The sequence below is a fragment of the Conger conger genome, chromosome 13 (assembly GCF_963514075.1).
Source record: "Conger conger chromosome 13, fConCon1.1, whole genome shotgun sequence".
Lineage (NCBI taxonomy): Eukaryota > Metazoa > Chordata > Actinopteri > Anguilliformes > Congridae > Conger > Conger conger.
In genome coordinates, this window is record NC_083772.1 from 30,832,941 (window position 1) to 30,846,897 (window position 13,957).

The 13,957-nt window shown below is 45.7% G+C and overlaps 1 protein-coding gene across 1 annotated transcript in view; it reads right to left on the bottom strand.

Annotated features, from left to right (window-relative positions):
* Positions 1–13,957, bottom strand: part of rasa2 (RAS p21 protein activator 2) — a 33,487-nt gene that overhangs the window by 15,453 nt on the left and 4,077 nt on the right. The window contains exons 2-9 of the mRNA XM_061216737.1: positions 10,688–10,811; positions 7,951–8,051; positions 7,698–7,792; positions 5,097–5,173; positions 4,254–4,337; positions 4,005–4,077; positions 3,398–3,474; positions 2,207–2,308 (exon numbers count right to left, since the gene is read on the bottom strand). Coding sequence (XP_061072721.1) covers positions 2,207–2,308; positions 3,398–3,474; positions 4,005–4,077; positions 4,254–4,337; positions 5,097–5,173; positions 7,698–7,792; positions 7,951–8,051; positions 10,688–10,811 — 733 coding nt within the window. The remainder of the gene's footprint in view (positions 1–2,206; positions 2,309–3,397; positions 3,475–4,004; positions 4,078–4,253; positions 4,338–5,096; positions 5,174–7,697; positions 7,793–7,950; positions 8,052–10,687; positions 10,812–13,957) is intronic.

A 13,957-nucleotide genomic window follows, 5' to 3' on the forward strand; every position in this document is an offset into this window, starting at 1 on the left:
TGTACTGGGGAAACAAGAAAAGGGATGTGCAGGTGGATTATAAACCCGTTTCACATTCAGCCAATTAGCAAAAAAAAAGGAAGGGGCATGTATTGTGGCTCTCAGAAGGACACTTCAGAAAATGTATTTTAGTCTTATAATACGATTTTCTTTTCTCTCAATTAGCTTGTTTTAAGTTAATGTTTGCTTGACAAGTGACATTTCCTTACCCCATTGGCAACAGTCTCATCTCATTGGCAATATTTTCATCTCGTTTAACAAAAAAGTCAAATAAATAAGGTCTTAAGTCTCAATGGAAGACTTTTGCAGTGTAGGAGTCTGAAAAGGCAGAATTGGACATTTGCCCTCAGCAAATGATTCACTTCTCCACTGGCACGTCAGTATTTCTGCACTTTTCTGATGAAACAGAGTAATGAAAGGACATTACTAAGAGAGCCCTCGGTTCTTCCTTGTTCTTCATCAAAAGGCCTAATATTGGGATGCGCATCCATCCAGAAAACCGTGCTCAATCTCCCGTTTTCTTCCTGATTTGAGAGTTGCTTTCTGGGTCAGCAAATCTTTACACATACAATTATCTTCAAGAGTGACTAGAGTTCAGTCCTTTGTGCTACAGACAGTACAGTGTGAATGTGGAAAGAAAGTATCGTATCTTGTCAGTTGGATTGATGCGTACTCCTCTACGTCTAAAGCCGGAAACAAATGAGAAAGTGGCTTTAAATGGTGAGCAAACCGTCAAATTCATTCCTATTACTATACCTAGCATCTGCGTCAGACGTTATCCACACCTTAACCCTTGTGTTGTCTTAAGGGTAACAAATGACCCGCCACTATGTTAACAGCAGAGAAAACCCCCAAAATGATCTTTTTTTCAACTTGAAATTTGATGACAAAGTTTGTTGATGAATGTTGTAAATGATGAATGTTTCTTCATGCAAAATAGATTTGCGGTTTAAAATTCAATGAAGCTGCTTTATTTTAGGGGTTTAGTGAAGGCGGGTCATTTTCAACCCTTAGGACAAGGGGAGTATACAGAATGTTGAGACGACACAAAATGGCCGCCATTTTAAGCAGCACATACGAGGGCTCCATATAGAAGGAGAATGGAAAACGGGTCCAGCGCATCGGTGCGGTGGCCTCTCTGCGGCTGATTTACGGGGGCCTGCGTCTGCCCGGGCTACCTGACGGTCCCAGCAGAGGAGCTGGAGAGCCCCGGCGCTAACCGTCGCCCACGCACACACGTGTCACGGCCCTCATGCAAAGCGCACAGATCCGTATCTCTGCTTCCCCGTCCGGCCCGCACCGCAGCAGTGTTTACACAACAGCCCCGCTCACGGCACGCAGGTACAGCCCCCCAGCTCCCTAAGGTCTTCTTCTCCACCATTTTAGATTCATATTCAAAGAATTCCCACTTGGTTAGTGCAGATTATCAGTTTTAATAAAAAAATTTTGGTTTCACCGTGTAAATGTACAGCAGTTTTTATATAGAGCCGAACCAAGTAAATAAATCTATGTATTTGTCCCAAACGTTATGGAGCTCACTGTATACTGCAGCAACTACACTAGGTTCAACCTTCTGCTGTACCGTGTTGTAATAAAAGCCTTAGCTAAAATTACAATGTCTTTAAATCCACAGCCATTATAGAAACAATGACGGCAGTCGCCAAGACGAATCTGGCGAGGCATTGACCCGCTGAACGGCCTGCCGCGTACGGGCGTTTAGCCTCAGCCCTGGGCCCCGGGCCCCGGGCCGGTGGAGACAAGCTGGCCAATCCGCGTGAGGACACATGTGCTGACATGCCCGGCAGCGAGACCACAGGATGCTGACGTCAGCGAGGCAGATAAACACAGAGCAGGGCCCCGCCGCTCACAGACTGCAACAAACTCTGTATCTTCAGCCCCATCTGCCAATCAGCACGCTTCTGCCCCGGCACTGTAGGCAGCGCAGGTGTCCGCATTCCTCAGGTCTGCACTCGAGGAGTGCGTGTGCGTGTGTGTGTGTGTGAGTGTGAGTGAGTGAGTGTGAGTGTGTGTGTGAGAGCGTGTGTGTGTGAGTGTGAGTGTGAGTGTGAGTGTGTGTGTGTGAGTGTGAGTGTGTGTGTGTGTGGGTGCGTGTGCGTGTGCGTGCGAGTGTGTGTGTGTGTGTCTGTGAGTGTGTACGTGTCTGTGAGTGTGTGCGTGTGTCTGTCTGTCCGTCTCGCGTGTTTACCATGCGCGGTGAATGGAGTCGTTCCGCAGAATCTTGACAGAAACCCGTGTCTCTCCTAGGAAAACATCCTGCGCTAGATTGCCATTGTTCCACAGGTCGACTCTGGAGAGAGAGAGAGAGAGAGAGAGAGAGAGAGAGAGAGATGAAGAGAGAAAGGAGGACAGAACAGAATGAAAGTATGAGGCTCACAGGAAAACAGCTGACCTAATGACTCTTAACACACACACACACGCGCGCATGCATGTACACACACTCTACTGTGTTTGTATCTTCCTAAGGGCTCTCAGTATGGGCCTAACAGACCTGCTGGGGACTCAGAACACCCAGTACATTTGACATTTACTGCCCAAATAATTAACATAAAGTAATAGGGAACCTAGCTTTCAATACATTATCATCATTTATAAAAAATAATATTCTCTAACTGCAGAATTATTCTGAACTGAAATCCTCAAGACAAAGAAAGACATTTTTGAATTTCATGAAAGGCTTGAATTTCACCTTTGTGTTTGTGTGTGCACCCATAGGTAAAATGGCTGTATTTACTGCAAGCAGACACACCTTCACAGCAAAACAAATTAAGGAAAATACAGCTTTTAAAAATCCAAATGGGCAGAAGTGAAAAATCCACAAACATGCATGTAAACATTTGGAAGTTTTGGTTCTTATTAATTTCTTTTACCTCTGTTGGCTGAGCCTAGTTTCTTACCTCACTGAAAAATCAGTATGCTACGTGAGACAGTTAAGAATGCAACATTAGTGAGTCTGTTCACAGGAGGGTACTGCAATCAAGTGTCAATCATCCCCTTACCATTTACAAGACAACTTACAAATAAATGTCAGTTCATAATGTGCCTACCACTAATCAGTCAAGCGAAACACATATAATCGGTCATTCAACCAGTGGGACTGTAGGACTAACATGTACTACAGGATTAGTGTGGGTCTGACCCAATCGCAATATATTTACACACAACACTGCACTTACTATGTGCAGAGAAGGACATTGTCTGTAAACAACTTACACATAATTCCTGGAAATTACAGTAAAGTGTGGAAAAACATTAAAAGCCTTTAACTGTTCCGATTCCATCTGGATGAAGGCGAATCTTTAGCACAGTAATTCAGTCTAGCGGAGGACAAGGAAGCAGGGGAAAGGGAGCGGACGCTAACAGTAACAGAGGAACTCACTTGATCTCCAGCTTCTCAATGTCTTCCTCCTCCACCTGGAAGTGGGACTTCTTTGTGTAGCTGCTGGACCTCGTGACCTGAGCGCAAAAATCGAAGTGATTCACACGTTTCACAGGCAGACCAATCAGACAAGAGCATGTGACCCGGGCGGACATCAGTTTCTGATGACATCAACAGTACGCTTGAAATGGATGAAACACCAAGTTGGAAAGCATGAATCAAAAAAATGTAGAACACCACATTGAGCAACACCGTACAACACCATTTGCACTTAAACCCTTAACACCGACAGGGTCTTTTTAGAGTACGTGCCGAGGCACTATGGTCAGTAACTGGCCATGCAGTAGATGGCCTATGGGCTTGTGGAAGGCTAGGGGTAGTCCAAGAACAGGTTGGTCATGGTAAAACAAGCTTAATTTCAGAGTTTGCGACCAATTTTGCCATTTCCATACATGACACACATACGAATACCAACAACAAGATGGATTCAGAATGATCTAGAAAGGTGCTCTTTTCCAGATGAATTCAGTGTCAGTGAGAAGGTATTAAGTCTGTGAGTGGATGGGGGCTAACGCAGTGCAGCACGCGCGCACAGTCCATCAGGTACCTCAAAGTAGAACACCTCGTCAAACTGGGGGTCACTGCTTTTCTTCTTGACCTTGGTCTTCTTCTGATCAGACCTGAGGACAGAAACGTGGATTAACGCCAGAGTCCCCCATCGGCTGCGTGCTGCCGTCAAAAACCCAGCAACCAGAAACAGCACTTTCAAATTCCTTCCTCTATCCGCTGGTCAGAATTCCCCTGTGTGCAGGACAGTGGGGTAGCCGCACGGAGCCCAGGGGCACAGAGGACGTACCTGGCTGGTCCGACCAGCGAGACGGTGGCGTACGAATCGCAGCTCTGTCCGTTGATCAGGGGCAGGCCCTGGCATTCGATTATCCTGGGGACAGACACGACGGCTCAGGGTCATATGAGAACAGCTGAATCAATTCAAAATATGAGACACAGTTTAAAGAAAATGCAGTCGCAGTTGCAGTTTTAGGTACATGTGGGCGAGATTCGGGATTAAACCGTATTTGCCTTGCTTGATGACTTTCACAGTAGAACTCGACAATGTACACGTAAAACTCTGGGTGTTGGCATTAGTTATGAAACGGCTTTGACTGCATTTATTAATCAGGAAGATCATACCCTTAAAAAACAAAACTAGTATGGAGAATGTCAGAAAAGCAGAAGTCACCCCATAAAAGCAAACATATGAATTTAAGAAGAAAAAAAAAAACAGAAGACGTGGGAAAAGCAGTAGTAGCTGCAGGCAACAGGAAGTTGGCGTGACAACGACCCTGTGCAGCCAGCCGTGCAGACAGCCCGGGCAGAAAAGAAAAAAAAAAACAACAACTTGAAAACGGGCTTAAAGCTGCGTAGTGTCACACTCACTCCTTCTGCCCTTTCCCCTCGCTACCAACAACTGCGTAAAGCGTGACGTCAAACGCTAACCGCGGGTCTCGCAGACCGAGATGGTACAGCTTCCTGCTGTGATGCCATCACTTCCTCCTCATTAACCTGCTCTTGCCCAGAGAGAATGAGTGCAAACGCGGGCGAACGTGCGGACTCGCACACTACCACGCACACAGCAGAGCCAGATCTCACTGGGCTATGTCAGACTGGGCTGACTGGGCTATGTCAGACTGGGACTCACCGGACCACCAGCTGTTGACAGACCGAGCCGTTCTCCGTGATGAGCTCATTCAGCCGCATTTCCAGGTGAACCTTCCCCTGGGAAGAGATAAGGCACACGCCACAACAATCAGCCTTTCAGCACATATCACACACAAACAACAATCAGCCTTTCAGCATATATCACACACCACGACAATCAGGCTTTCATCATATATCACACGCCACAACAATCAGCCTTTCAGCACATCTCACATCACAACAATCAGCCTTTCAGCATATATCACACGCCACAACAATCAGCCTTTCAGCACATCTCACGTCACAACAATCAGCCTTTCAGCACATATCTCACACCACAACAATCAGCCTTTCAGCATATATCACACACAAACAACAATCAGCCTTTCAGCACATTATCTCACGCCACAACAATCAGCCTTTCAGGACATCTCACATCACAACAATCAGCCTTTCAGCATATATCACACGCCACAACAATCAGCCTTTCAGCACATTATCTCACGCCACAAAAATCCGTCTTTCAGCATAATCACACACACAACAATCAGCCTTTCAGCATATATCACACACCACAACAATCAGCCTTTCAGCATGTATCACACACCACAACAATCAGCCTTTCAGCACATATCTCATGCCACAACAATCAGCTTTTCAGCATATATCTCACGCCACAACAATCAGCCTTTCAGCATATATCACACACAAACAACAATCAGCCTTTCAGGACATATCTCACACCACAACAATCAGCCTTTCAGCATATTATCTCACGCCACAACAATCAGCCTTTCAGCACATATCTCACACCACAAAAATCAGTCTTTCAGCATAATCACACACCACAACAATCAGCCTTTCAGCATATATCACACACCACAACAATCAGCCTTTCAGCATATATCACACACCACAACAATCAGCCTTTCAGCACATATCTCATGCCACAACAATCAGCTTTTCAGCATATATCTCACGCCACAACAATCAGCCTTTCAGCATATATCACACACAAACAACAATCAGCCTTTCAGGACATATCTCACACCACAACAATCAGCCTTTCAGCATACATCACACGCCACAACAATCAGCCTTTCAGCACATATCACATGCCACAACAATCAGCCTTTCAGCACATATCACATGCCACAACAAACAGCCATTCAGGAACATATCACATGCCATAACAAGCCCCACTTCCTCTTTCAGAAAAACGTCACCACCCATCGATCCCACACATTATTTCAGATACACATGAGAGGTCCTGTCTGATGCCCAAAATACACTGAAGGATGAACGTACACATTCTACCTACTGAGATGGTTCAGTTCCTCAGTCAATATTATTTATCCATGTAATGTTTACGAAAATTAAATAGCAACTGAAGCTATTCAAAACTATTCAAACTATTCAAAAACCTTATCGGACCACAGGCTGCTAAAGACTGCAACAGGCATTGTATGAGGCAGAGGCATGGAAATACACACACTAGTGAACTGTTTCATGAAGCTGTGTGTTCGGCACTGCACTTCCAAATTATGCATATTCACTGATAATTATTTAAGTGGTATAGTTTCAGACTACAAGTACAGTATTAGTAAACTAATCAGCTAAACATTTCTGCTGCCATTTTCTAAAAGAAATCTTGCATCTGCAAACATAAATAAGATAACATCAGATTTTCTTCTGCAGTTGACACGGTCACAGCGTAAATGTAAATGAAGGCTCAACGTAAGCACTGCACTGTGAAGTTTGAAGATACATTGTCGAATAGCTGTGAGGTCTCCACTCTTAGCCTAACAGTGTGGTGTTGCTCTCACACTGGAGTATTTCACAGTAGTGTTGTTTCAACACTGAACTGCATCGTGGTGGACTAGCTCCAGTCCACACCTGCTCAGGAGTGGAGAGCCAGGCAATCTCTCCACAGAGGGGACCCAGCAGTTGAATGCTGGGATCTCAGGTTACTTCAAACACTATGGGCTGGTTTCACAAACAGATTAAGCTCAGTCCTGGACGGAAGTGGGTTTTGTTTAGACAATCTCCATTGAAAACTTTATTTAGTCTAGGACTAGGACCAGTCTTAATCTGTGTCTGAGAAACTGGTCCTATGTGTCTCACCGACTACAGCACTCTTCCAAATTACAGCCATCCTCATAATGAGTAAGGGTTATACTCCAAAACTATGAAAAGAAAAGAGAGCTGAGCAGAGAGGAGAACGGAGGCAGAGACGCCGTGTTGACAGCGTTGGCCATCAGCGTACTCTTTAAACGATGCAAAATGTGTTGGTACATTTGTGGAGACGTCTTTGCGATTATCAGACTGAAAGGACCGGCTAAAACCCGTTACAGTCAGCGCAGCCTTTCTGTGGAGAGACCGACATCCTGCAGGCCCGGTACATGTCATCCTGTATCCTAGCAACCCGCAAACTCTCACTCTCACGGTTCCAAGATAGAAAAGAAAAAACAAGATAAAAAATGAAGTGTAGAAGCAGAATGGGGGTGGCGGGGGTGGACTGGTGTGAGCAATGCAAATGCACACTTGATTAGATCTGCCTTCAGCTGGCTTCCTGAAAACCTGGCCATCTGTCCCCACCCACCTGGACCTCGGAGTTGGGATCGACCGGCTGCAGGCAGAACCAGTGTTCCTTCCCACTGAACTTATACAGGTCCTCCTTCCGGATTGCCACCTTCCCTGGAGGCACAAAACACATTCACACGCACGCACGCACACACACACACACACACACACACACACACACACACACACACACACACAGTGTCAGCATGCCTGTCATCTCCACATGTCAGAATTGAGGGGTCTGGCGGCAGTGTCGTATTCAGGACACTCACCTACGGGTATGTAGCTGAACACACTCTTTGCGTACACGTAGAAGGACAAATACTGAAATGGCCGTGGGATTTCGAAATAGAAGTCCTCTCCGTAGAAAGGGCTGAAAATACAAAACGTGCAATGTCACCTTTCTGTCCGAAGACTGATAAGAGAAAAATACACCTGAAAATGTATTCACAGTAAAACCCCTCTGTAACCGGTATGGCTCCTGTTGAGGAGGTTGGCAGATAACGTGGGGCAGACGCTAACGTAACGTTGTGTTTGTTTACTCGTCCTCTTCCTCCCGCCGGTGCGGAAGCGGCCTCACCTGGGCCCACGGCAGGGCTGGTGGAGCCGGAGGACTGCAGCTTCCACAGAGACCGCAGTCATTACGCTCCTGCATCCACCGTCATTAAACGCCGACCGCTAAAAATAGCGCTCCTCCCTTACCGCTGAGTCACCGCGGCCCGCTGCGCCGCCCGACGTCCGCCGGGCCCCGAGCCGAGGGAGCCGCCAGCAGCCGGGCCCCTTCCTGTACCGCGTCATGTGACCCGCTCCCAGGGACCGGAGCCGGGTCACACGGGAATATACGCACACGCTTCCATGAAGGGAGAGAACAGGCCGTACTGCCTGGCTGTGTCCTGCACCTGCCTTAACCTTGGCTAAGATGGAGGGAGAGAGGGAGAGAGAGAGAGAGACACAGACCACGAGAGGGAGAGCAACAGAGAGAGAGACCATGAGAGAGAGACACCGAGAGTCCACGAGAGAGAGACAGAGAGAAAAAGACAGAGACACAGAGAGACAGAGACAGAGACACAGAGACAGAGCTAGAGCTAGAGACAGACAGAGACAGAGAGAGAGAGAGAGAGACAGAGACAGAGATATAGATAGAGACAGAGAGAGACAGAGAGAGAGACAGAGAGAGAGAGGGGCACAGAGAGAGAGAGAGAGAGAGAGAGAGAGAGAGAGGGGCACAGGGTATGCAGGGAAAGAGAGCGAGGGAAAGCGGAGAGAGAAAAAGCACAGTGTGCACTGAAGGAGAAAGAACAGAGAGAACAGAGGGGAGTGTGTGGGCGGACACGCTTCCTCTGACAGTGTGAAAGGAACTCTGGTTGTGAAATACCTTCAGAGGGAAAGCCTCAGCTCACTACAAGAGGAGAGGTGGCTTTCTCTGGGTGTCTTGCCCTTTCAACTCAGAGAAGGTGTCAAACACCATTAAATCACACAGCCCATTTCTACTGGGGGGAAACGCATTCCGTTTCTGGTCTCTGGCCATATTTATGGAACCCTTGTTCCCCCAATCAGTGGTCAAGACATGTTTGTGGCCACACAATAGATTGAGCAAACCAAGCTGGTATGGAATTTTCTTCAATTTCAACATTTAATCTCCACAGTGGCTGAGAAAACTTCACAGAGATGTGTTTCACACCATTTTGTGTGTGCAAGACTAAACCATTAGACTGGTGAGCACATGACTATAATACTCTCGGGCACTGCTGTGGAGCAGTGGTAAAGACGCTAGCCTTTGTGCCAGTGCAGTCGCACACAGAGGACCCGGTTTGTGTCCAGTATGGCGGGTGCCAGGTGGGAGCGCGACGTTAGACGGAGAGTCCCAGCGGGGAGGCTTGCTGCGTACATAGCGGGTACCGGAGTACAGTCAGGGCACGAGGAGTCACACCTAGGAGAAGAGTCACACCTCCTCCCTCCCACCGGCTGATGGGGTTGTTCCGGTGAATTCTCACCAGAACATGGGGGATTGTATTGGAGTAGGGTACAACTGGCTACCACATTTAGAGAAAAAAATTCAAATGCTCTCCTCTGCAGTGAATAAGTCATACAAGGAGAGTACAAATATTCTACCTAACCCATGACCTCAAAGCAGTGACTATTCTTTCAGGCCCAGAGGACTAGGAGAGACACTTCCTACCAGAGTGTAATCCACCTAGAAGGCTGAAGCCCATGCAAACACGCAAAGCATCATTAATATGACGTACAGTGCAAAGTAAGTAACAGGTGATGTGGGTAAATAGACAAAAATGGTCTTATTCAGAAACAATCATTAGCAAAATACATGCAAAAAACTTGAAGCAAAAGACAAGGGTATATCTGGTGACATGATAGTTCACTGCTGAGGATAAGTACATACAATTGTTTATATTCCTTTTATTTATTATGTTGATGAACTTCTTACCACCATCCAAAACAAGACAGACATTTTTATTGATAAGTAAAATGACTTGTAACGAGCAGCGGTGATCAGCTCATAGCCCTGTATTGTAATAGCTGCAACAAATAACTTATTTCAGACTGTAAAATACATTTTCATTCATGGCACGGTAAAACTTGCTATGTCTATCAATTGAAATATTCAGTGATAAATGCTGTAAATAAAAAAAAAGGGAACATCGCTTTGTGAATCAACATAAAATTGCCTTAGCCATAATTATATTAGACCGATGATTTATGCGTCACAATTGGAAGTTGTTCATGTAGAACTTGCAAAAATCTCAACATCTAAAAACCAGCACAAACCCAAGCAAATCCAACGCTCCTGTAGCAGGCTCTCTCACCGATTAAAGCGCGGCAGGAAGGGGCTCAGTTTCAACACGAAGCAGGATCGAGCCTTTGACAAAACCATATAAAAGCAGCACATGCAGCGGTCTGCCGTAGTGCGTAAGCTTGTGCCCGTCTGTGCATGCGTGTCTGTGGCCGTTTAGACGGACGCCATTTCACAACAGGGACCGGGGCCTGGGCTACCTGAGATTCTTCTCTGACATTTTGGTGCGGAAGACCTCCTCCTGGTCCAGGCTGATGGTGCAGTAGGTGCACTGGTCCCTCAGGCGGTTGGGCCCGGGGAACGGGCTGAGGTTCTTGGCTTGACCTGTGGACCAGAACGGGGGTGGTCAGATAGCCATCATTAATCCACATTCCTCAGTACAGCCAACCGTTCTGCACATCAGTATCAAGAGCTGCCCAGCATCAACCATATCTACTGCTGCTCAGCGCTCCCCGTGTTATCAGCACTGGCGTATGCGGTGACGATGAGCCCATGCTGCCTTACACAGGCCCAGGCCTATGCTATCTTGTTGATGCACCACAATGACACCAGGCAGCCATTTTGGTAACAGAATTGTCAGACCACAGTAAGAGCCTGGTGGAAGGGCTTGAGGAGAGCTGAAGAATACATTTCACCGTGATTATAAGACGTTACATTTCTTCACGTTCATCAAACAAAATCATTAAGTAGGCCAACATAAAGAAAGAAAGGGCGCGACTAGCTACTAATCTTTGCAGTTAATCGACATAGCAGCCCACCTACACAGCGCATTTTATGTGACATAATAAGTGTCTGAAAGGAATCTTAGGCTGTTATCGCACTTCAGTTGTCCACCACATAGGGATGGAGGCTCCATTTCAAGCTGCATGTAAAACAACCATTCAATTAATTGTGGCAACTATCGCAGCAAATCATTTAATTACCATCTAATCGGACACACGAGAAGCATGACAGCACAATGTTTATGTCTGACTCACTGCAGTGTACCACAATGTGGCAACAAATTAAAACTAACACCAAGAACACCAAGAACGATTTTTACCACTACTGATCTGAATGTTTTAATGCTTTATGCTGTGAACCTGTGGAGCCTGTTTTTAATATGCATACATCAACTGCTTGAGCTTATTTTCAGTTTCATGAATTTTTGTCTTCCCAATACAAAAAAATAATTAGATGAGGCTAATCAGACATTAAGGTCTTGCAGAAATTATCTAAGCTCTTTAAATAGAAGGTGCAGGGTTTGATGTTCATCTCCAGCTCTCCAAACCATAAAGATCAATCTTATCAATAGCGAATGACTTCAGCAAATGTGACTCAGATATTTTGTAGAAGACTGGAGAAGGTTTTACCACGCATATCATCGCTAAAAGGTGTGTGTAATTTGACGTTACCCACTTCTTCAATAGGATTACTTGTCTTTGCTGCTGTTCCTGTATCCAAGTGCTGCTCTACAGAGAACTTGCAGAATAAATTAAATCCAGGGACATGCAGTGTATATTGCTGTACTTGGCCTTTGCTGGAAACGCGTCTTGATGCTGTTTGTGCTCCCGTGTTTTGCTTCCTCCACACCAGTGAACACCTCAAAACTAGTAGGCGACCTCATTGTGAAATTACTCCCGTCTCTGTGTCTATTACCAAGTGTTTGCTGAACTCAGAGTGCCTACAGGGAAACTGGAGGATGACTGCTGAAAATCAGCATGACAACCCAGATGGTCACTCCAGGCCCTCGGCATAGTGGCTATAACATGAAGTCATCCGAACACTTATGTAAGACGATGAACTGTATAACCTTCAATGTGAAGCTCACAGCCTTCAGGTACCCGGACAAGAATATTCAATATAAGCAGGCTACCTGACTTATTATTCAAACGATACTTCAATTTACCGCAAGACAATTTGGTTTCTTGGAGTCATGAGACAGCGTGGAGCAGGCGTTTCTTTTCTGCACACATAATCACAAACACTCAGACCAAGGCTATCGTTCAGAAAAAAGCACATGCTACTGTATTGTATAGTTACAGTATCTTTTGTAACTGCAGCTACAGGTTCTCCAAAATACCAATGCTGGCACCGGCTCTTCGGCAGAAACGGGACAAGGAAAATCTGAATGTGGTGCACGTCTACTCTGCACAGTGCTCAGACATCAAGGGAACACTAACAGACCCTACAGAGCAACACTTAATACCAACTGCTACCTCCATAGCCAGAACACACGCAATGCTCATCTCAGATGGAATCTTCCGGGGAAACTGAAAGAACCAACTAAAAGCAACTGAATGCTCTTTTTAAAAACACGATCTTTAATGCTTTTTAATATAAAGTCAAGTATCAAGTTAGACCGCAGTTTATAAAGTAATTGAATCCTCCCGTCTGTCAGCACTAGTGAGCCCTGGCCTTGTGGGCTGGAGGCCGGGGCAGGATTGGACAGTCGGGCAGGGCTGGGCGCTCGGTCCCAGAGGGCGGATGTGGACGCACTGCGAGATGTGACACGCGTAAGATGTGGTTAAACTCTTGCAGTGTCAGCTTCCTCCCAGCATGCCCCACACTTCCTGCACGGCGCTGATTCACAGAGCAAACACTGCGTCAGTTTCTCAAGCAGGCTTTACTCAATCAATAATGAAATAGGTCTACACACAGGCCTGGGAGAGGAACTGGATGCTGGAGCTATGGAGCAGCAGTAATTTGGGGAGGCAGAAGTAGAGCACCATCCAGCCCAAAAGGCTACGAAACAAATCTGTCTCCTTCTCTTATTTTCTTGCATGGAGAATATTCTATGGCCGAGGTTAAATAATGTGCGTTATTTGTAAATGTAAAAACGTTATGGATGAATAATACAAGAAAAAGTCCTATAGATTTAATTCATGAAACAGGAACAGAAAAATATGTTGTGAAATGACGTTGCTTCAAACGGATGTTGACAATTCAGAGAACTGACTTAATTAAAATATCCATGAAGATTAATTCTTTAATGAAACAGGCCTAATATTTAGGTTTCCCTGTCTCTCAGTTCCCTTGGTGTAAATACCCAGATATTTTACGGGCTATTGCATGAAATGAGAATAGCAGCTTGTAGGTGTCTGTGGTGCACTTCAAACTGCATCACCAGAAGCCAGAGACAAACCGCCAGCGCTAGTCTTGAATGAACAGACACTAGAAGGTGTGACAAGTCATCACAGCTGCCCTCATATCAAAGTTCGCAGAGCAACAACATCTGAAAGCCTTTATCACAACAATCTAAGAACAGGATTTAACACAGCAGATGTGCCTCAGCCCTTCCAGTTCTCACTCCACATTGTACCATTCCCACTAAACCAACAATACTGAAAAATAACTCATTTTCCTCATTATAGTATTCCACTGCACTGGTCCATATACATTTTTCAATATTGTTTTGAGTAAATGTTAATGTAGCAAGATAGAAACTTGGGTTACTTCATTTGCAGAATCAACTTAAAGCCACATCCCTT